The following is a 21984-nucleotide window of genomic DNA, read 5'->3' as shown; positions in this document are numbered from 1 at the left end:
ACAATGAGGTATCACCTCACACCAATCAGAATGGCCATCATCAAAAAGTCTATAAATTATAAATGCTGGAGAGGGTATGGAGAAAAGGGAACCCTCCTACACTGTTGGTGGGAATGTAAATTGGCGCAGCCACTATGGAGAACAGTATGGAGGTTCCTTACAAAACTAAAAATAAAGTTACCATATGATCCAGCAATCCCACTCCTGGGCACATATCCAGAGAATCTCTAATTTGAAAAGATACCTGCACCCCAGTGTTCATAGCAGCGCTATTTAAATAGCCAGGACACAAAAGCAACCTAAATGTCCATGACAGATGAATGGATAAAGAAGATGTGGTGTATATATACAATGGAATATTACTCAGCCATAAAAAAGAATGAAGTAATGCCATTTGCAGCAACATGGATGGACCTAGAGATTATCATACTAAGTGAAGTAAGTTAGAGAAAGATAAATATACAATATCACTTATATGAGGAATCTAAAAAAAATGATACAAATGAACATATTTACAAAACAGAAACAGACTCACAGACATAGAAAACAAACTTATGGTTACCAAAGGAGGAAAGGGGAAGGGACAGATAAATCAGGAGTTTGGGATTAACAGATACACTCTACTATACATAAAATAGATAATCAACGAGGACCGACTGTATAGCACAGGGAACTGTATTCAGTATCTTATAGTAACCTATGATGGGAAAGAATCTGAAAAAGAATATATATATATATGTAACTGAATCACTTTGCTGTACATCTGAAACTAACACAACATTGTAAATCAACTATACTTCAATAAAAAAATTTTTTTCTTAAGATTAAAAAAAAAAAAAAGAAAAAGGGGCTGGGATTGGTGGCTCCTGACTTGAAATCTCCACAGCACAGGTCCGGTTTCAGGTGCATTTTGATCCACGGCTCCAGTGATATCAGAACTCAGTTTGTTCTTTCTTCCATCTCAAATCTTTGCCTTCATTCAGCCTGACTTCCCTAACAGGCCACAATCTCCATTGTCAGGCTCCTTCAGAGTCCTCCACAGTAACAAAATGGTGGTGGTGTCCTGTACTCACCTCCTCGCAGAGCTTTCCTGTCAGCCCCTCTTGCAAGGCCAGAAGCTCACTCTGATTGGATTGAATCAGGTCATGTGACTGACCCTGACCCAATCACTGCAGCCAGGAAACTATAAGAGCTTTTCTCGCTGCCCCTGGGACAAACCCTAACACTCACTCTGATTGGACATGCTGAGGTCATGTGACCTTCCCTGACCCAATCACTGCAGCTAAAACATAGCCAGTGGCAAGTGTAATAGCCTTTCTTCCTTTTGGTCCTGGAGCAAGTCCTGATGCTCTCTCTGACAGAGGCTTCCAGTGCAAAACATAGTTTTTGAATAAATGGCTCTTACTCGTTGACATAGTGTGGGAATTTCTATCTCTGAGTATATTTGTCTATTTCTAATATTCCTGATATTTTCCAAAAATCCAAATGAGGAAAAAATTCCACTCATTTATGCCTTTCCTTTCCCAGGCCTATCAGAGAGGAGCTCCCCCTAAAAGCCGAATTCTTCCAGCTGGTGGCAAGGTGTTAACCTCAGAAGATGAATATGGTTTATTATCTGATCGGCATTTCCCAGACCCCATTGGTGAGTTGCTGAGCATTCCTTCCCAAGACAAAATTCCTAAACATGTTTTGTTTAGCTAGATCAGTGCTTCTCAAGGGGAGGGGTGATGATTTCACTCTCCAGGGACAGTTGGCTGTGTCTGGAGACATTTTTGGTTGTCACAACTTGGGAGGATCGTGCTACGGGCATTTAATGGGTAGAGGCCAGTGATGCTTGCTAAACAACCCCTGACAATGAAGAATTATCTGGCATTAAATATCAGTAGTTGCCAAGGTTGAGAAACCCTGGGCTAGACACACATTCTCCATAGGCAAATGGAAGATGTAATTTCTCTAATTCAGGTAAACATTGTAACAATTCTGTTACTTTAAATCATATTTGGTAATACACAAGTCAGTCACTGTGCTTCTAGCACATGGAAAATATACCATTGGTCAGGCATCTTGAAGCTTTGGAATATATTGCAAGCTTTACACAAGACAGCAGAAATAAATATGTAGGGCCCAGTCTGTGAAATGTATAATCCCATCTTTCAGTAAGACCTGTCAGAGAATATTATTTTTCTAATTTTAGGATGATATGCAATAAAATATCCTAAATCAACAAAACATTTTTAACAAGCATTACAGTGACTCATAGCTACTGTGTAAAAAAGCATTGCATTAATTAACATATCTTTAATAATAGCTGAATGCTGCCGTGGAAAGAGCATTGAACTGAGAATTTGAAGGCTGGATTTTTATCTAGTTCTATCTGTGACGCTTATCAAGCATTTTCCCTAGCTATTGCTGAACCTCTCTGATTTCTGTTTCTCCCAGTTCTAGGCCCTTGAAATTGAAAATCTAGAAGGATATTACCGGCTCTAACATACTCTGATTCTCATTCATTTCACTTTTTCCATGTAGAGAGTGTGTTGGATAATATTCAGATGAAATAGAGCATTTCATAGAGATTCATGAACTGTGGATAATGTAATAACACCATCTGGCTTTGTGTAAATCACACTGCACAGTAATTACTTAGTTTCTTGAAGAGAGCCCTGGTTCATATTAATAGGTATAATCATTTCACTGGAATTTATGGGGAAAATATAAAATTATTTTATCAATTGTTATTTCAGTGCAGAATGCTTAGCATAGTGTTTTTAATGACACTGTTATAGGATTAGTACATGAACCATAAACCTAGATTAACAAACTCTTACTAAGTAATTCAAGCTAAAACAACACTTTATGTACACTATACATATTATTATATTTTAACATCTAATTACGTGTTATCTTGGCTTTGGAGCGACCACTTAGAAATGGGGATGCCAACACACTGACTCTTTAGAATCACTTCAAAAGAACTTTCCAATGAAATCAGTCAGAACTGACAATATATTTATTGATTTATTGATGAAATATATCAGAAGGAATGAAAAGGAATAAAAAACACAAGGTCTGTGTGACTAGTGCCATTTGGCCCAGGGCTTCAGACTGGACATTTCAAAGACTTTTTAAATTGTATGTTGTGCCCTTCTCAGTTTTAAAAATAGAATATTCTACAGTAGATCATTTGTGATATCCTTATAACTCAACTCAGAAAAAATGCAGACTAATGGTATCTGGAAAATTGTTGTAAAATGTTAAATGAGTGATAACAAGAGGCTAGCTAATAGAAATGAATTTTATGGGGCTTACTAAGACTTTTTTAAATATAAGTGGTGAATGTTGCTTTTAATTGTTTGTACAAAATTGTGACATATTGGAAAGGGCAAGGAGAGTGTTTTCACAAAACTGTGTTAACAGGAATCACACTGTTAACAGCAGTGTGATTCTAATTTTATTGGAAAGAATAAAGGCACAATAAAGATGGGAGAAATTAACCTCACTAGAGGTAAAGCACCGGAGGTTTATCAATATAGGTCTTCTTAACCTAGTGGTAAGACGGGAATAAAGACACAGGCCTACTAGAGAATGGACTTGAGGATATGGGGAGAGGGAAGGGTAAGCTGTGACAAAGTGAGAGAGTGGCATGGACATATATACACTACCAAATGTAAAATAGATAGCTACTGGGAAGCAGCCGCATAGCACAGGGAGATCAGCTCGGTGCTTTGTGACCACCTAGAGGGGTGGGATAGGGAGGGTGGGAGGGAGACGCAAGAGGGAGGAGATATGCGGATACATGTATATGTATAGCTGATTCACTTTGTTATAAAGCAGAAACTAACACAGCATTGTAAAGCAATTATACTCCAATAAAGATGTTAAAAATATATATATATAGGTCTTCTTTACACAGTAGTGTGCTAAGATGATGTTCAAAAATGGTCCCATGTTTTGCTAAAATGATTCCCTTGTTTGGCATTTTATTAGCTAGAATCTACTTTGTTGCACACAACAAAAAGCTCAAATTAAATACATGCTTTTATTTTCTTGCTAAAAATATTTGGATATTAGCAGTACAGGCTGGTGTGGCAGTTCCATAAATGTCAGGGACTCTTTTTAGCTTTCTGCCCCTTTATCTCTGGGTTGTGGCCCAGATTTACATAGTCCAAGGTGGCTGCTGGAACTCCAGCCATGGCTTTCTCATTCCAGACAGGAGGAAGGAGAAAAGATGAGGAGGCAGGCACATTCCCTCTCCTTAAGGATGCTTCTAGGAAGTCTCACTGCCACTTCAGGTTACGTTTCATTGGCCAAAACTTAGTGGCTGTGACACACCAAACTGCAATGGAGGCTGGAAATGTAGTCTTTATTGTATGCAGGCACTTGCTCAACTAAAAAATCAGGGGTTTTATTACTGAAAAAGAGGAGAGAATAGAGATGTGTTACAACTAAGAGGTCTCTACTATAGCATTCAATCATTTATTCATTTGTTGTCATTCATGTGTTGATTCATTCTTATGTTATCACGTGCCAGGCATTTTGCTAGGGACTGGTGGGCCAAAGTTTGTGCTCCCAGTGCATTTGACTCTGTTACCTTCAGAAACAGAATTCCAATGTATGCCCCAGGAAGTCTATTCTTTATCGAAGCCAATCTTGATTTATTCATTTGCCCGTAGCAAGACTCAGTTCTGGAGCCTTCCTTATGGTTATGATCAGTTTCTTGGTATGTCCGGTGCTTTCAGTTGCCTCTTACTGGGTCCCTCTTCCCTTGCTTTCCTTGAGATTGTGCCCATTATGTAGGCTGAGAGCACAGAATTCATTTTTTCTTCTGCTTGTTTTCCGTGACTCTGGAAATAAGCTGGGGCTCATTTAACCGAGTGCAATATCATAGAATTGGAATGCATGGAGGGGAATCAAGTTTAGACAGGGGATCTGAATGATAATGGGTTAACATGAGTTTCTTGGAATTGATTTTGAGGGAAGAGGTGAAAGTCCCATTGTTTAAGGCTTTTAAAATTTCCTAGGACAACACAGCACGTTTATTCATTCAGCAAACCGTAGTAGAACATCTACTAGGTCCCATGGCTCTGCTATGGGCTGAGCATACAAAGATAAGTAAGGCGAGGCCTCCATCCTCTAGGAGCTCTGGGGCAGTGGTTCTGCTTCCCAGGGAAAATTATTTGGCTGGGGAGGCTTATCTCACTTTATGTCTCTCACTCTGAGTGTGGGTACCAGACACGAAAACAGATCATTACACTATTTTGGGAGAACAAGGTAGGGAGCACCCAGCTCTGTCTCTGGTGGCAGAGGGTGCTGCCAACAAAGGCACCCCAGAGGAGGTGGCTTTTGAACTGACTTTTGAAGGATGAATGAGAGTTTTCTATGCAAAAGCATGGTGGAAAGGAAGGAGGAAAAGGAAATATGAATTGCAGAAGCAATATGCAAAGTCACGGGAAGAATGATGACACCTCAGGAGAGTAGAGATGAGAAGGGAGCAGAAACCAGCACAGAACAGGGTAAATACCGACACTTAAAGAGAGAGATGGAGAGAAGGGGCAGAGGAACCAATAAAGCTGAAAAGTGGAAACAGTTTTTAAAAAGTATGAAGGACACGAGGAGAGGGGTACCCCTGGAAGTCAAGAGAATGTTTTCAAAAGAAGGGGTAATTGACAGCAACAGATGTTTCCAATCGGGGTGAGAGGGTGGGTAATGAAGAAGCCGTAGGCCGGCAGTCAGGATGACATTAGTAACAGGCAATTTGGTTTTGGGACTGGTGGGGCAGGAACAAGACTAGGGTGAGAATAGGGGTTGATGGCATCAAAGCAGCAAATGCTAGTGTAGCAGTGACAAGGAGGCGGGAGAGAGTGCAGGGCAGAGAGCAGACCTGGTGGGATGGGAGCCTGGGGGAGAGTAGGGTGAGTGCCTGACAGGTAGACGCATCAACTGCTGAGGATGGGTAGGGAGGAGTGAGCTCTGTTTGTGGCTCATTCCTGGTGAGGAAGTTGAGATAGATTATGTCTGATGGCCTTGGTTGTCCCCGTGGATAGGAGGTGAGGCCACCTGCTGGAGTGAGACAGGTGAAGCTGAACTCTTCTTTTCCCCCACCCTGTGAAGACATCTCACACCACCTTTCCATCGCACTGGCTGCCCGCCAGCCAGAAATAAACCTTCACAGCCTGAAATAAATATTTTAAATGAGAGATACACGTTTTAAAACATCTTTGCGTTTTCCATGTTTCTTCAGCGTCCAGTGAGAAGGAGAACACGCAGCCCTTTGTGGTCCTGCCCAAGGAATTCCCGGTGTACCTGTGGCAGCCATTCCTCAGACATGGCTACTTCTGCTTCCAGGATGCCGCTGACCAGAAGAAGTTCAGTGCCCTCCTGAGTGACTGCATCAGACATCTAAATCATGGTATGGCACGGCTGCCCTCTGGTCCCCAGTTAGGCTGCCTTTTCTCAGTTGGTCTGGTCAGACATCTGTTAGAATGATGCCTAGAAAGAGCCACGGATGGTGCTGCCTCTGGAAGGAGAGGGAAATCGAACGAAGTGAGGGTTTCGTACACAAAGAGCGTGGCCAGCTTGCTGGTTGTGAGGTCAGGGCAGGGAAGCCTCAGCGCAACAGGACGTGGAGTAGGTATGTGATGGCACATGTAGACAGAGCACCATATTCATGCATATAATTTTGAGTATAATTCCTCCTCTTCCTTTTTCCTGATTTTTAAAGATCTCAGTGACAGCAAGAATGTACCAATTGTCCCTGGCAAAATCCTAGTCCTTATGACATTTCTTGTTTATTTTCACCTTGATTTCTGAAGAAGTTACTCAAAACTTTAGGGTACATAAGAATCGCCTGGAAAACTTGCTAAACAGATTTTTTTTTTTTTTGGATCCACCTTCAGATATACTGATACTGGGGCCCTGATTTTGGTTTTCTAACAAACTGCTAAGGGATGCTGATGCTGTTAGCCCATGGACCACACTTGGAGTTGCATTGCTTCAGACCATGTTGCCTCTACGTACCGATTTAATTACTGTTGGGTCCATAATAAAAAAGATTTCTCATTCCAGTATGTGACGCTTTTGATAAATTGATGTGAATGCTGGTTTTTCTGGACTCCGCAAGACCTTCAGGTACAGATAATTGAGCTCTTTGTCATTTGGCAGTTGGAAAGGTAACCAGTCAAATGTTATTGAGGACTTACTCTGTGCCAACCTATAAAGGTATTAGGAACAGAGTAATGAGCCATGCAAAGTACCCCTCTTTGGGGTCTACATTCAGACAGGAAAGAGGGGCAAACACACGTACAAATTCACAAGATAACTTGATAGTTATCAAAGCTATGTGTTACAGAGTAACTAGAGGTTACTACGTAGGGAAGAAGGGAGAAGGCTTGTCAGCGGAGGCCTTTCTGGGCAGGTGACATTTGAGTTGAGTCACCTCATCCATCTGTGCCTTTACTGTATTTCCTAATAATTTCATTGTGCATTTACTTTAAAGTTCTGAGGTTTCCCTGAGAGCGTCAGTGCCACTGAGCAAAAGTCACTCGTGATGCATCTCAGTCTGTTCTTGATTTTAGCTTGTGTAATGCTAGAAGGCTAATGGAAAAAGATAATGTCACTCTATTTTGCTCTAGCAACCCTGACCAACGTTCATCATAATATTGGCTCATAACTCATTAGGGACTTTATAAAAATGATAACCTTATTAATATCTTGCCTTGTGGTTTTGATGTTTTAGAGACAAAGAATTCCCCAGCACTGCCTGCACCATCTAACTCATACACTTACACCTCTGTGGGCAGGGCCTTGGTCTAGTATGAACATGCATTTGGCACTAAACACAAGAACCATGAAGTTTCGCTAAGCAGAGAATGTTCTCCACCCAGCCAGATGGGACTGGCTTCATTCCCCCTTCCGTGTACATAATAGGAATTTCTCTAGGGAGTTTTTGGAAGTTATGTAGCCTGCATTTAGAGTCCATTTATGGAAGATTTCAGTCGATTCAAAACCCCACTCTGCTCTCCAGTATGTTATCAAAGGCACTGAGATAATGGGGTCTAGTCACATTGCCCTGGTTCTGTGTCACATTCCTCTGTCCAGAAACCTCACTTTATGCAGACTTAACGTGATTTGGCATAGCTTCCAGTGGCTACAGTCAGAACCAGAGACCATCAAAACATTGTAGGGAACTGTCTTTGACTGTCATGGGCCAATGAGCTCATGGGTCTCTCCTTTCTCGCCTCTATTTCTTTGTTTTTGACGGCACAATCTACCACCCATCTTTACTGTGTCGCTTTTTTTTTTTTTTGGTTTCAGTTTCTGCCTGTTATTCGTTGTGGGATCTTGACTAAACCAGTAAGAGGTTTCACAAACTCCCAGTTAACCATTATTGTTTCCATAATAACCAGAAGAGTTTAGAAATAGGTGTAAAATTAGCGCTGTGATAAGGGCCAGAAACCCTGAGGGGGCTTTGGAGAGGCTGCTGACTTCCATCCCCAGGCGACCAGAGCCAGGGCTGTATGCCTTTGTCATTGCCCCATTGGCTCTCAGGCCAGCATGCGCCGCCGTTGACAACTAGGTCCAAGATATTCTAGCCGCTGATGCTGGGCCGCTATTGATCTGTCCATTCACAAGTCCTCAGGATCTTTTTTCCCCACTTTTGTTAAGATATCATTGACGTATAACATTGTATTAGTTTAAGGTGTACAACATAATGATTTAATGTATGATCATTGCAAAGTGATGAGCACAATAAGTTTAGTTAACCTATCACCTCACGTAGTTAACAAAAGTTTTTTCTTATGATGAGATCTTTTAAGCTCTACTCTCTTAGCAACTTTTCATATACAGTACAGTATTGTTAACGATAGTCACCATGCTGTACATTACAACCTGTGACTTAATTTATCCTATAACTGGAAGTTTGACCCCTTTAACCCATCCTCCCCCCACCTCCTCTGGCAACGACCAATCTGGTCTCTGTTTCTGTGAGTCCGTTTTTTTACGATTCCACGTATAAGTGAGATCGTACAGTATTTGTTTTTCTCTGTCTGACTTATTTCACTTAGCATAATGCCCTTAAGGGATCTTTCAGGGAAGATCATCTCGTTGCCTTCACGGTAAGTTCTGCCAACGATTTCTGTTACTTGGGGTTCCCAGGTGCTCAAATCCCACCACACAGCCCAGGCCACTTGCCCCGGGAGTTCTGGGTTCAAATCGGTCTAGATATCCCATGTCCATTCATTGTGAAGCTGGAACCGCTTCTCCTGTTCCTCCTTATGGAATAGGTTTTTTCCTATTTAACCCTGACAAAGGGCTTAATTACACCCTGCTCTTGGACAATAAGGCTATATCCTGAGGTAGGTAAGGGCAAGTAGAGGGCTCTCTGCTCCTCCTTCCTTCAAGTGACAGATCTTCCTCTGGGTGCCTCAAAGATGATTTACACTCATAAGGGGCATAGAGAGGTGTGTGTGTGTGTGTGTGTGTGTGTGTGTTGTTTTTGGCATCGCTTCACTGAGGCATAAGAAAACTCCACAAGATTAATCTTTAGCAACACACTGGACTAAATATCAAGCCCACAGTGTGCGGGAGAGGGGGAATTTCCCCTTCCCCACCTTGGTTCTTTTGGCTGGCAGTTAAAATGACACAAGGCAGGTTAACAGGAGAAAAATCAAATTTATTACATGCGGATGGGGAATTCACTTAAGTATGAAGAATTTCAAAGACAGCAAGGCAAGGTGAGGTTTATATATATTCTGGACTAAGGAGAAGGAGCTGGGGGTCTGAGGCTTTTTTTTCCTTGAGGGAAAGTAAGAGAATTCACAGGAAGATAGAAAGAGTTAATGTTTGCTGGGCCATCCAGAGACAGTGGGACACAGAGAAGCCTTTGATCAAACAGCTTTGCTAGACTCCTCCCTGTCAACCACTCCTAATTTCAATACGTTATTACAGTTATCTATGGTGATAGCTTCTTCCTGGGACAGTCCTCCTACCTTAAATTCTTTTAGGCAGTAAAGGGGTAGTTCAGAGGCTCTTCCTGAGTCTTTTGAGCTTTGATTGTTTTCAGCTCAAAATAATCCTCATGCTAGAGTAGCACGACTTGGGGTAGCCTGCCCTCAACCCCATCAAGTGCCATGTACCTAGAGCAGCTGCTGTCCTCTGTCCTTTTGGAATCTTACTGCAGCCCCCTGTCCCTGATGGGAGAAGTCCAGGGTTCTAAATGTCCACTTCTACAAAAAATGGGACTTAGCTAAAGCCAAAATGTTCTAAGACAGTCCTATTGTCCAAAATTCAGTCCTATTCAGAATTGTAGTTTGCAAAATATGGTTCTTGTAGTTACAGGGATATAGCTAAAACTATTAACACATATAGAAGACTGTATACATGCAATGCGGAATAATGATCATTATCAATGTGAATCTGTCCTTCCAGCTCAGGATAATCATTCCTTGGCATAAGAATTTTCAGGAAGGGGAAAAAGTGTTCCTGGCAGGAAAAATAGGATATGTTGGGGCCAGGAAGAGAGTCAGAGCATGGACTGTTAGAGGAACTGAACAAATTTCATGTGGCTGGTGCTTAGAGGGGAGAGAGATGCCAAGCAAGCATGGAGAGATGGGCAGGAGCCAGACTATAAAGGGCTTTGTGGAGCATGAGGGGGTTTGCACTTTATTCTAGCATCAATAGGAAACCATTAAAGGGTTTTAAGCAGATAAGCAACTCAAACATATTTTCATTTTAGAAAGGTCACACGTACTGGCTGCTGTGTGGGCAGTGGATGGGAGGGTAGCCGCTGGGATGCCAGGAGGCCAACTTAGGAAGCTTTGGCAGGCAACAGACGGTGGTAGCTTGCACCAAAGAGGTGACGATGGAAATGGCAAGAGGTGGCTAAATAAGAGAGATATCCAGGAAGTAGAATCAACAGAACTTAAGGATAGATCATGTGTGGAGTGAGGCAGTGGGAGAACCCAAGGAAGAGGCCCAGGTTTCTGCCGTTCTTTGAGATGGGAACCTTGTGTGAAGAGGAGCAGCCTCCAGGGAAAGGAAACGACGTGTTCAGTGTTGCAGATGTTGAGCTGGAGAAGTCTAGGGACATCCAGGTGAGGGAGTCTCAGAGACGGATGCCCGGACAAGGCTGGAGGGCAGGAGCACAGTCTGGAGCAGAGACAGATGGGAAGTCAGCAACCTGTCTGTGGTCATGCAATTGGCTGAGGGCCTGGCACCTGGTACAGGCTCTGTAAATATGTCCACCCTCCATCCTCATGTATAGTTGCAAATATGCCCATGTGGGAGAAGCATGGGGCATGTGCGTTGAAGTAGATTAAAGATGTTTGTATCCAAAATCTGTAAGCATTAATGTAAAATAGGTTGGTGTTAAATACTAACTTCACTCACTACATGGGCCTATGATTTTACTGTTGAATGTTTAAACAACATGTTCACTAGGAATACAAAGTCTGTGTGAAATTCAGTAAATCAGGGTCTCTGACTCACCCTCTCCATAGAGATAATACTCAAATGCCAGTGTCTCTTCTGTATTTTATTTCAAGTTCATTGCTACCAATCTGTTTTGGGACTCCTAAAAAACATTCCCAGAGGCTTTTAGTTGATCTTACTTTTCCCGATTACTGACACCTCCTTCCATGTGTAACAGTCAGATAAATCATATTTAAACACAATTTTTGATTAAAATCCTTCAATGGCACTGCCATTTTCAAAAAGATGAAAATTCCAAAGAGACTGGCTATTGTGTGCCTGATTTCCTACTATTCTCAAGTACAAGCCTCCTCTCCCCCAACCTTGCTACCCTACCCCACCCACCTGCTTTTAATGAAAGTTTTACCTAGACATTTTTGGCCTTCTCATACACCTGAAACACCCACTCCTCACCTATTCGAATTCTCTCTTATTTCCTTAAGAACAAGCCTCAGTCTGACCCCTGCCATGAAGGCCACAGGGATAACTTCACTAGTGCCTATTATCTGTTCCACTGATTGGATGCTCACGACAGTCTGCCTTACATTATTCATTTTCATGTCTAGTTGTCCTGTTTCTCCAACTCTATTGCAAATTCCTGAAGGGGAATCTTGTATCATCTTTTGTGTCCCTCTGTAGTGCTCAGACAGATATCTTGTGTTTCATAAAATGGTTCGAAGACACTAATGAATTAATAACTTAGTACTAAAGTAAAGCTGATTTCAGAATTTAAGTGTGATTTTAGAGATGACAATTATAACTTTGGTTTGGGCTAATTCATAAACACACTGGCATGAGTAAGGGAAAGAATTGTCAATACAAAGCGTAAAGGATTTGAGGAATAAAGGAGTCACATGTCAGGCATCCATCACCAGAAGAAGGTGATTCTGGAATGAAGGTGGAATGATGGCAAAGTTTTGTTCAGCAGTACTCTGCTAGCTTGAAGGACAGTCAGGACTGCCACTAAGCAAACCCCAGTGGTTCCCATCATCATGAACACTAAGAAATAGGGCACAGTAGAACATCTGGGAAGCATAAGGGCACATGCATTGGAAAAGATACTATAAAAAAACCCACATCTTTCTTGATGAAGAGAACACAATCATGTAAAGACACTTTGCAAACTTCTGCTTTAACTTGGACTAGTTCAATCACCTATGACATTTATGTTATTCAAGGGTGCATGTGATGGAGTGAGTTAGGCTGAATGTGGAGCTATAATAGATGGTTAAACTTTGGAATTGGTTGCTGTCAGTGTTGTATGCCTTGAGCTCTTATCCCAGAAATCCCATGTCAAATCAAATGCCTTTATTAGATTGGAGTTTGACACTTACACGTTTTAGGTGTTCAATTAATGCTGCTGAATTAAATAGAATTTTATTTATTTATTTTATTTTTGGCTGCATTGGGTCTTCGTTGCTGCACACGGGCTTTTCTCTGGTTGCAGTGAGCGGGGCTACTCTTTGTTGCGGTGTGCAGGCTTCTCATTTTGGTGGCTTCTCTTGTTGCGGAGCACGGATCCTAGGCGTGCGGGCTTCAGTAGTTGTGGCACATGGGCTCTAGAGCTCAGGCTGAGTAGTTGTGGCACACGGGCGTAGTTGCTCTGCGGCATGTGAGATCTTCCTGGACCAGGGCTGGAACCCGTGTCTCCTGAACTGACAGGCAGAATCTTAACCACTGCGCCACCAGGGAAGCCCCTAAATTGAATTTTAAAACAGAAAAGTGTCGGACTTCCCTGGTGGCACAGTGGTTAAGAATCTGCCTGCCAATGCAGGGGACACGGGTTCGAGCCCTGGTCCGGGAAGATTCCACATGCCGCGGAGCAACTAAGCCCATGTGCCATGACTGGTGAAGCCTGCATGCCACAGCTACTGAAGCCTGCGTGCCTAGAGCCCGTGCTCCACAACAAGAGAAACCACCACAATGAGAAGCCCACGCACCACAACGAAGAGTAGCCCCCACTCGCCACAACTAGAGGAAGCCCCCGCTCAGCAGCCAAAAAATAAATAAATAAATGAAGTCAAAAAAAAAAAAAAAAAAAAGCCAGAAAAGGGCCGTATGATTCAAATTAGCTAGAGCAAATCCTTTTTGGTGTGTTTATTTGAACACCCATTACCATTTATGAAACAAGTTTATTACTTGAGGGACTAAGTGTCTGATGTGGGCATCAATAAATTTTAACTGAAAATATTCAATGAATTTTCTTTTGTAATATATGAAAACATATTTCTGGATTTATGGCACATACTTATATTTATATACACACGCATATCTATGAATTAGAAAATGCTAACAGTGCTTGGGCTCTTTTGGACACTTTACTGGAAATGAATAATGTTTGACTGGACATAGATAAACAAATACAATTTTTGTAAACATCTATTTGAATGCTTTTACTTATAAAAGGTATTTCATAGTGTACGTTTGTTTCAATGCATTAAAACCTCTATGCATTGTAAACAAAAATGTTTGCTAATTACTGTTTAATAAATAACTAGATACCAATTTCTAGTTTTCATAAACTGTCCCAAACAAACATTTTTAAAAGGATTTTCTCTGCTTGGAGATTAGTCTCTCTTTGAGTTTAGTGTGTACTCTGTGCCTCACACAGGTAATACTCGACACATTATAAATATGTGACGTATATGAATATGTCATTTTTTCTTAGGAAGTGATCATTTTCCCCTTTCTGACCCTTTTTTACTGTTCATAAAAATCTAAATTTGGAAGATATCTTAGTAATAGCCTACTCTATCTCCTCAGAGTTTATTTATGATAAGGCTCAGATAGTAACTTACTTGCTCAAGGTCCCAACTAGTCAGTGGTAGAGGACCAGTTGTCCTGACACCTAGTCCTTGACTTCTGTTTCAGTTATACATTACCATGTTGTCTTTTCAACATTACTTTTTAAAAGAATTTTTCATCTTTTGGTCAATTAAAGCACATTACTATTAAATCAAGTTACTCTTGTGATACGTTTGCATGATCTAAAGTGAAGCAAACCTGTACCATTCATTGGAGGTCATCTGAGACCTGGGATATGTCTGTTTTTTTCATAAGTAACAACATCTGATAACTTGGTATTTTGTCCACCAGGTAAACATGACTATATTTTTTAGTTCAGATATGCTCAGGAAATAAAATATTTGGTAATGTAGCTGTTTACTGGTTAAATTTTGTGTAGTATAAAATGCAAGCCATCATATAGAGCCTGAACCAAGATGGCAGAGTAGAAGGACTTGCTCTCACTCCCTCTTGTGAGAACACCAGAATCACAACTAGCTGTTGGACAATCATCGACAGGAAGACACTGGAACTCACCAAAAAACATACCCCACATCCAAAGACAAAGGAGAAGCCACAATGAGACAGGAGGACGGGTGCAATCACGGTAAAATCAAATCCTTAACTGCTGGGTGGGTGACTTACAGACTGGAGAACACTTATAACATAGAAGCCCACCCACTGGAGTGAAGGTTCTGAGCCCCACGTCAGGCTTCCCAACCTGGGGGTCTGGCAATGGGAGGAGGAATTCCTAGAGAATCAGACTTTGAAGGCTAGTGGGATTTGATTGCAGGACTTCGACAGGACTGGGGGAAACAGAGACTCCACTATTGAAGGACACACACAAAGTAGTGTGCGCATCGGGACCCAGAGAAAGGAGCAGTGACCCCAGGGGAGACTGAACCAGACCTACCTGCTAGTGTTGGAGGGTCTCCTGCAGAGGCGGGGGTGGCTGTGGCTCACAGTGGGGACAAGGACACTGGCAGCATAAGTTCTGGGAAGTACTCCTTGGCGTGAGCCCTCACAGAGTCAGCCATTAGCCCCACCAAAGAGCCCAGGTAGGCTCCAGTGTTGGGTCGCCTCAGGCCAAACAACCAACAGGGAGTGAACCCAGCCCCACCCATCAGCACTCAAGAGGATTAAAGTTTTACTGAGCTCTCAGTAGAGCAACAGTCAGCTCTACCCACCACCAGTCCCTCCCATCAGGAAACTTGCACAAGCTTCTTAGATAGCCTCATCCACCAGAGGGCAGACAGCAGAAGCAAGAAGAACTACAATCCTGCAGCCTGCGGAACAAAAACCACATTCACAGAAAGATAGACAAGATGAAAAGGCACAGGGCTATGTACCAGAGGAAGGAACAAGATAAAACCCCAGAAAAACAACTAAATGAAGCGGAGATAGGCAACCTTCCAGCAAAAGGATTCAGAATAATGATAGTGAAGATGATCCAAGACCTCAGAAAAAGAATGGAGGCAAAGATTGAGAAGATGCAGGAAATGTTTAACAAAGACCTAGAAGAATTAAAGAACAAATAAATAGAGATGAACAATATAATAACTGAAATGAAAACTACACTAGAAGGAATCAATAGCAGAATAACTGAAGCAGAAGAACAGATAAGTGACCTGGAAGACAGAATGGTGGAATTCACTGCTGTGGAACAGAATAAAGAAAAAAGGATGAAAAGAAATGAAGACAGCCTAAGAGACCTCTGGGATAACATTAAACACAACAACATTCGCATTATAGGGGTCCCAGAAGGAGAAGAGAGAGAGAAAGGACCAGAGAAAATATTTGAAGAGATTATAGTTGAAAACTTCCCTAACATGGGAAAGGAAATAGCCACTCAAGTCCAGGAAGCACAGAGATTCTCATACAGGATAAACCCAAGGAGAAACACACCGAGACACATGGTAATCAAATTGGCAAAAATTAAAGACAAAGAAAAATTATTGAAAGCAGCAAGGGAAAAACGACAAATAACATACAAGGGAACTCCCATAAGGTTAACAGCTGATTTCTCAGCAGAAACTCTGCAAGCCAGAAGGGAGTGGCATGATATACTTAAAGTGATGAAAGCGAAGAACCTACAACCAAGATTACTCTACCCGACAAGGATCTCATTCAGATTCGATGGAGAAATCTAAAGCTTTACAGACAAGCAAAAGCTAAGAGAATTCAGCACCACCAAGCCAGCCCTACAACAAATGCTAAAGAAAATTCTCTAAGTGGGAAACAGAAGAGAAGAAAAGGACCTACAAAAACAAACCCAAAACAATTAAGAAAATGGTCATAGGAACATACATAATTGCCTTAAACATGAATGGATTAAATGCTCCAACCAAAAGACACAGGCTCGCTGAATGGATACAAAAACAAGACCCATATATACGCTGTCTACAAGAGACCCACTTCAGACCTAGGGACACATACAGACTGAAAGTGAGGGGATGGAAAAAGATATTCCATGCAAATGGAAATCAAAAGAAAGCTGGAGTAGCAATACTTATATCAGATTCAATAGACTTTAAAATAAAGAATGTTACAAGAGACAAGGAAGGACACTACATAATGATCAAGGGATCAATCCAGGAAAAAGATATAACAATTATAAATATATATGCACCCAACATAGGGGCACCTCAATACATAAGGCAACTGCTAACAGCTATAAAAGAGGAAATCGACAGTAACACAGTAATAGTGGGGGCCTTTAACACCTCACTTACACCAATGGACAGATCATCCAAAATGAAAATAAATAAGGAAACAGAAACTTTAAATGACACGATAGACCGGATAGATTTAATTGATATTTATAGGATATTCCATCCATAAACAGCAGATCACACTTTCTTCTCAAGTGCGCATGGAACATTCTCCAGGATAGATCACATCTTGGGTCACAAATCAAGCCTCAGTAAATTTAAGAAAATTGAAATCATATCCAGCGTCTTTTCTGACCACAACGCTATGAGATTAGAAATGAATTACAGGGAAAAAACCGTAAAAAACACAAACACATGGAGACTAAATAATACGTTACTAAATAACCAAGAGATCACTGAAGAAATCAAAGAGGAAATAGAAAAATACCTAGAGACAAATGACAATGAAAACACAATGATCCAAAACCTATGAGATGCAGCAAAAGCAGTTCTAAGAGGGAAGTTTATAGCTATACAAGCTGACCACAAGAAACAAGAAAAATCTCAAATAAACAATCTAACCTTACACCTAAAGGAACTAGAGAAAGAAGAACAAACAAAACCCAAAGTTAGCAGAAGGAAAGAAATCATAAAGATCAGAGCAGAAATAAATGAAATAGAAACAAAGAAAACAATAGCAAAGATCAATAAAACTAAAAGCTGGTTCTTTCGGAAGGTAAACAAAATTGATAAACCATTAGCCAAACTCATCAAGAAAAAGAGGGAGAGGACTCAAATCAATAAAATTAGAAATGAAAAAGGAGAAGTTACAACAGACAGTGCAGAAATACAAAGCATCCTAAGAGATTACTACAAGCAGCTCTAGGCCAATAAAATGGACGACCTGGAAGAAATGGACAAATTTTTAGAAAGGTATAACCTTCCAAGACTGAACCAGGAAGAAATAGAAAATATGAACAGACCAATCACAAGTAATGAAATTGAAACCGTGATTAAAAATCTTCCAACAAACAAAAGTCCAGGACCAGACGGCTTCACAGGTGAATTCTATCAAACATTTAGAGAAGAGCTAACACCCATCCTTCTCAAACTCTTCCAAAAAATTGCAGAGGAAGGAACACTCCCAAACTCATTTTATGAGGCCACCATCACCCTGATACCAAAACCAGACAAAGATACTACAAAAAAAGAAAATTACAGACCAATATCACTCATGAATATAGATGGAAAAATCCTCAACAAAATACTAGTAGACAAAATCCAACAATACATTAAAAGAGTCATACACCATGATCAAGTGGGATTTATCCCAGGGATGCAAGGATTCTTCAATATATGCAAATCAATCAATGTGATACACCATATTAACAAACTGAAGAAGAAAAACCATATGATCATCTCAATAGATGCAGAAAAAGCTTTGGACAAAATTCAACACCCATTTATCATAAAAACTCTCCAGAAAGTGGGCATAGAGGGAACCTACCTCAACATAATAAAGGCCATATATGACAAACCCACAGCAAACATCATTCTCAATGGTGAAAAACTGAAAGCATTTCCTCTAAGATCAGGAACAAGACAAGGATGTCCACTCTCACCACTATTATTCAACATAGTTTTGGAAGTCCTAGCCATGGCAATCAGAGAAGAAAAAGAAATAAAAAGAATCCAAATTGGAAAAGAAGAAGTAAAACTGTCACTGTTTGCAGATGACATGATACTATACATCGAGAATCCTAAAGATGCCACCAGAAAACTAGTAGAGTAATCAATGAATTTGGTAAAGTTGCAGGATACAAAATTAGGGCACAGAAATCTCTTGCATTCCTATACACTAATGATGAAAAATGTGAAACAGAAATTAAGGAAACACTCCCATTTACCATTGCAACAAAAAGAATAAAATACCTAGGAATAAACCTACCTAGGGAGACAAAAGACCTGTATGCAGAAAACTATAAGACACTGATGAAAGAAATTAAAGATGATACCAACAGATGGAGAGATATACCATGTTCTTGGATTGGAAGAATCAATATTGTGAAAATGACTATACTACCCAAAGCAATCTACAGATTCAATGCAATTCCTATCAAATTACCAATGGCATTTTTTACAGAACTAGAACAAAAAATCTCTAAATTTATATGATACACAAAATACCGCAAATAGCAAAAGCAGTCTTGAGGGAAAAAAACAGAGCTGGAGGAATCAGGCTCCCTAACTTCAGACTATACTACAAAGCTACATTAATCAAGGCAATATGGTACTGGCACAAAAACAGAAATATAGATCAATGGAACAAGATAGAAAGCCCAGAGATAAACCCACGCACCTATGGTCAACTAATCTATGACAAAGAGGCAAGGATATACAATGGAGAAAAGACAGTCTCTTCAATAAGTGGTGCTGGGAAAACTGGACAGCTACATGTAAAAGAATGAAATTAGAACACTCCCTAACACCATACACAAAAATAAACTCAAAATTGATTAGAGACCTAAATGTGAGACCGGACACTCTAAAACTCTTAGAGGAAAACATAGGGAGGACACTCTTTGACATAAATCACAGCAAGATCTTTTTTGATCCATCTCCTAGAGTAATGGAAATAAAAACAAAAATAAACAAATGGTACCTAATGACACTTCAAATCTTTTGCACAGCAAAGGAAACCATAAACAAGATGAAAAGACAACCCTCAGAATGGGAGAAAATATTTGCAAACAAAGCAACTGACAAAGGATTAATCTCCAAAATATATAAACAGCTCATGCAGCTCAATATTAAAAAAACAAACAACCCAGTCCAAAAATGGGCAGAAGACCTAAATAGACATTTCTCCAAAGAAGACATACCGATGGCCAAGAAGCACATGAAAAGCTGCTCAACATCACTAATTATTAGAGAAATGCAAATCAAAACTACAATGAGGTATCACCTCACACCAGTTAGAATGAGCATCATCTGAAAATCTACAAACAACAAATGCTGGAGAGGGTCTGGAGAAAAGGGAACCCTCTTGCACTCTTGGTGGGAATGTAAATTGATACAGCCACTATGGAGGTTCCTTAAAAAACTAAAAATAGAATTACCATATGACCCAGCAACCCCACTACTGGGCATATACCCAGAGAAAACCATAATTCAAAAAGACACATGCACCCCAGTGTTCATTGCAGCACTATTTACAATAGCCAGGTCATGGAAGCAACCTAAATGCCCATCGACAGATGAATGGATAAAGAAGATGTGGTACATATATACAATGGAATATTACTCAGCCATAAAAAGGAACGAAATTGGGTCATTTGTTGAGATGTGGATGGATCTAGAGACTGTCATACGGAGTGATGTAAGTCAGAAAGAGCAAAACAAATATCGTATATTAACGCATGTATGTGGAACCTAGAAAAATGGTACTGATGAGCCGGTTTGCAGGGCAGAAGTTGAGACACAGATGTAGAGAACAGACGTATGGACACCAAGGGGGGAAAGTGGCGGGGTGGAGGTGGTGGTGGGATGAATTGGGAGACTGGTATTGACATGTATACACTGATGTGTATAAAATGGATGACGAATAAGAAAAATGCAAACCATATATGGTTTTTATACAATTTAAATAAAAACTCTGATTTGTAAAGGAAGATTTTACAGCTTTTGAGGACATGGGTTGGAATACTTTTAAAATGTAATTAACCTAAAATAAGCCAGGCAGAGGAAGACAAATACTGCAGAGAATCACTTATATGTGAAATCTTAAAAAAAAAAGAAAAAGTCGAAGGCTAGAAACAGAGCAGAAAAGTGGTTGCCAGGGTGTGGTTCGGGGGAAATAAGGAGAGGTTGGTAATAGGGTACAGAGTTTCAGTTATAAGATGAATAAGGTCTGAGGATCTAACGAAAAACATGGTGACTGTAGTGATAACGCTGTATTGTATAACTGAAATTTGCTGAAAGAGGAGAACTTAAATGTTTTTACCTCCCCCCAAAAAGGATAAATACGTGAGGTGATGGATGTGTTAATTAACGAGATGGGTGGAATCCTTTCACAATGTACACATACATCAAATCACCACAATGTACATTTTAAACGTCTTGTAATTTTATGTCAATTATACCTCAATAAAGCTGAAATAATAGGTCTAAACATGTTTTATTCATAGTGTTTATACTTTTGGATTTACTTAAATTACTTGAAGCTCTCAAAACAGTCTAAGGGTTGGACCTGAAAGAACAGGTCTCCATCAGAGACCAGAAAAAATAGAACTGGTCCTCTCAGCCATTTAGCATTTATCACCACCAGTACATATATAGTCTTTGGTTCATTTGTTGTCTAAAGCTAGGTTGCCATGGAACTACTCTTGAATATTTCTTTCGGCCTGTCAAACACACCCTATAGTTTCAGTGAAACCACGGATTCCTGCCCACCTTCCCCCTCCACTTTCAAGGAACCAAGCAGTTATTTTGGTATGAAGGTCTAAAAATTGTGTTATTATGGTAGTTAAGGGTGACAAATTGGAACAATAATAGAAAAGATTAAACAACCAGAGAGTTAAAGTGAACTCAAGCAAAAATTTTTTGTCTGTGCCATTTGGATTGGGTAAATTCAAAAACCACAGGACAGTTTTTGACGTTATTATGACTGAAAGCTGGAATAGCTTTCCAGTTTTTTTACTTGTAGCTGGAATATGGTTAAGACTGAAACACACTTATTAAAATGACAGAGCAAATGGTGTGGTTGCTTTAATATGTGGCTAGATAATCAACATTATGAAAGAGTTCTATTTGGCATGTATTCCAAATTTCTTTTAAAAATCCACATTCAGGAGAGCTTGGAGAAAATTCTCACCTATTGTTATAGAATGGTGAGCTGCAGTACTCCTTCCTATGCTGTAAAGAAATTTAGAGCATATGAGATGGAAGAGACCATACTAGGAGCTATTGTTCATTCTGTTAGTTGTTTTGAGGTTTTTAAATTAAATATTGAGTAGCTATAAAAGAAAGATTATGAAGCTTACAGGAGATATAAAGAACATTACTGTGACCTCTGTTATTTCTT

At 40.3% G+C, this 21984-nt stretch overlaps 1 protein-coding gene across 1 annotated transcript in view; it reads left to right on the top strand.

Annotated features, from left to right (window-relative positions):
• NIBAN1 (niban apoptosis regulator 1) overlaps positions 1-21984 on the top strand; it is a 160227-nt gene that overhangs the window by 76193 nt on the left and 62050 nt on the right. Inside the window, exons 4-5 of the mRNA XM_036853490.1 lie at positions 1528-1642; positions 6239-6406. Of these exons, the coding sequence (XP_036709385.1) occupies positions 1528-1642; positions 6239-6406 (283 nt within the window). The remainder of the gene's footprint in view (positions 1-1527; positions 1643-6238; positions 6407-21984) is intronic.

The sequence above is a fragment of the Balaenoptera musculus genome, chromosome 1 (assembly GCF_009873245.2).
Source record: "Balaenoptera musculus isolate JJ_BM4_2016_0621 chromosome 1, mBalMus1.pri.v3, whole genome shotgun sequence".
NCBI lineage: Eukaryota > Metazoa > Chordata > Mammalia > Artiodactyla > Balaenopteridae > Balaenoptera > Balaenoptera musculus.
This window is presented reverse-complemented; position numbering and strand designations above follow the sequence as displayed.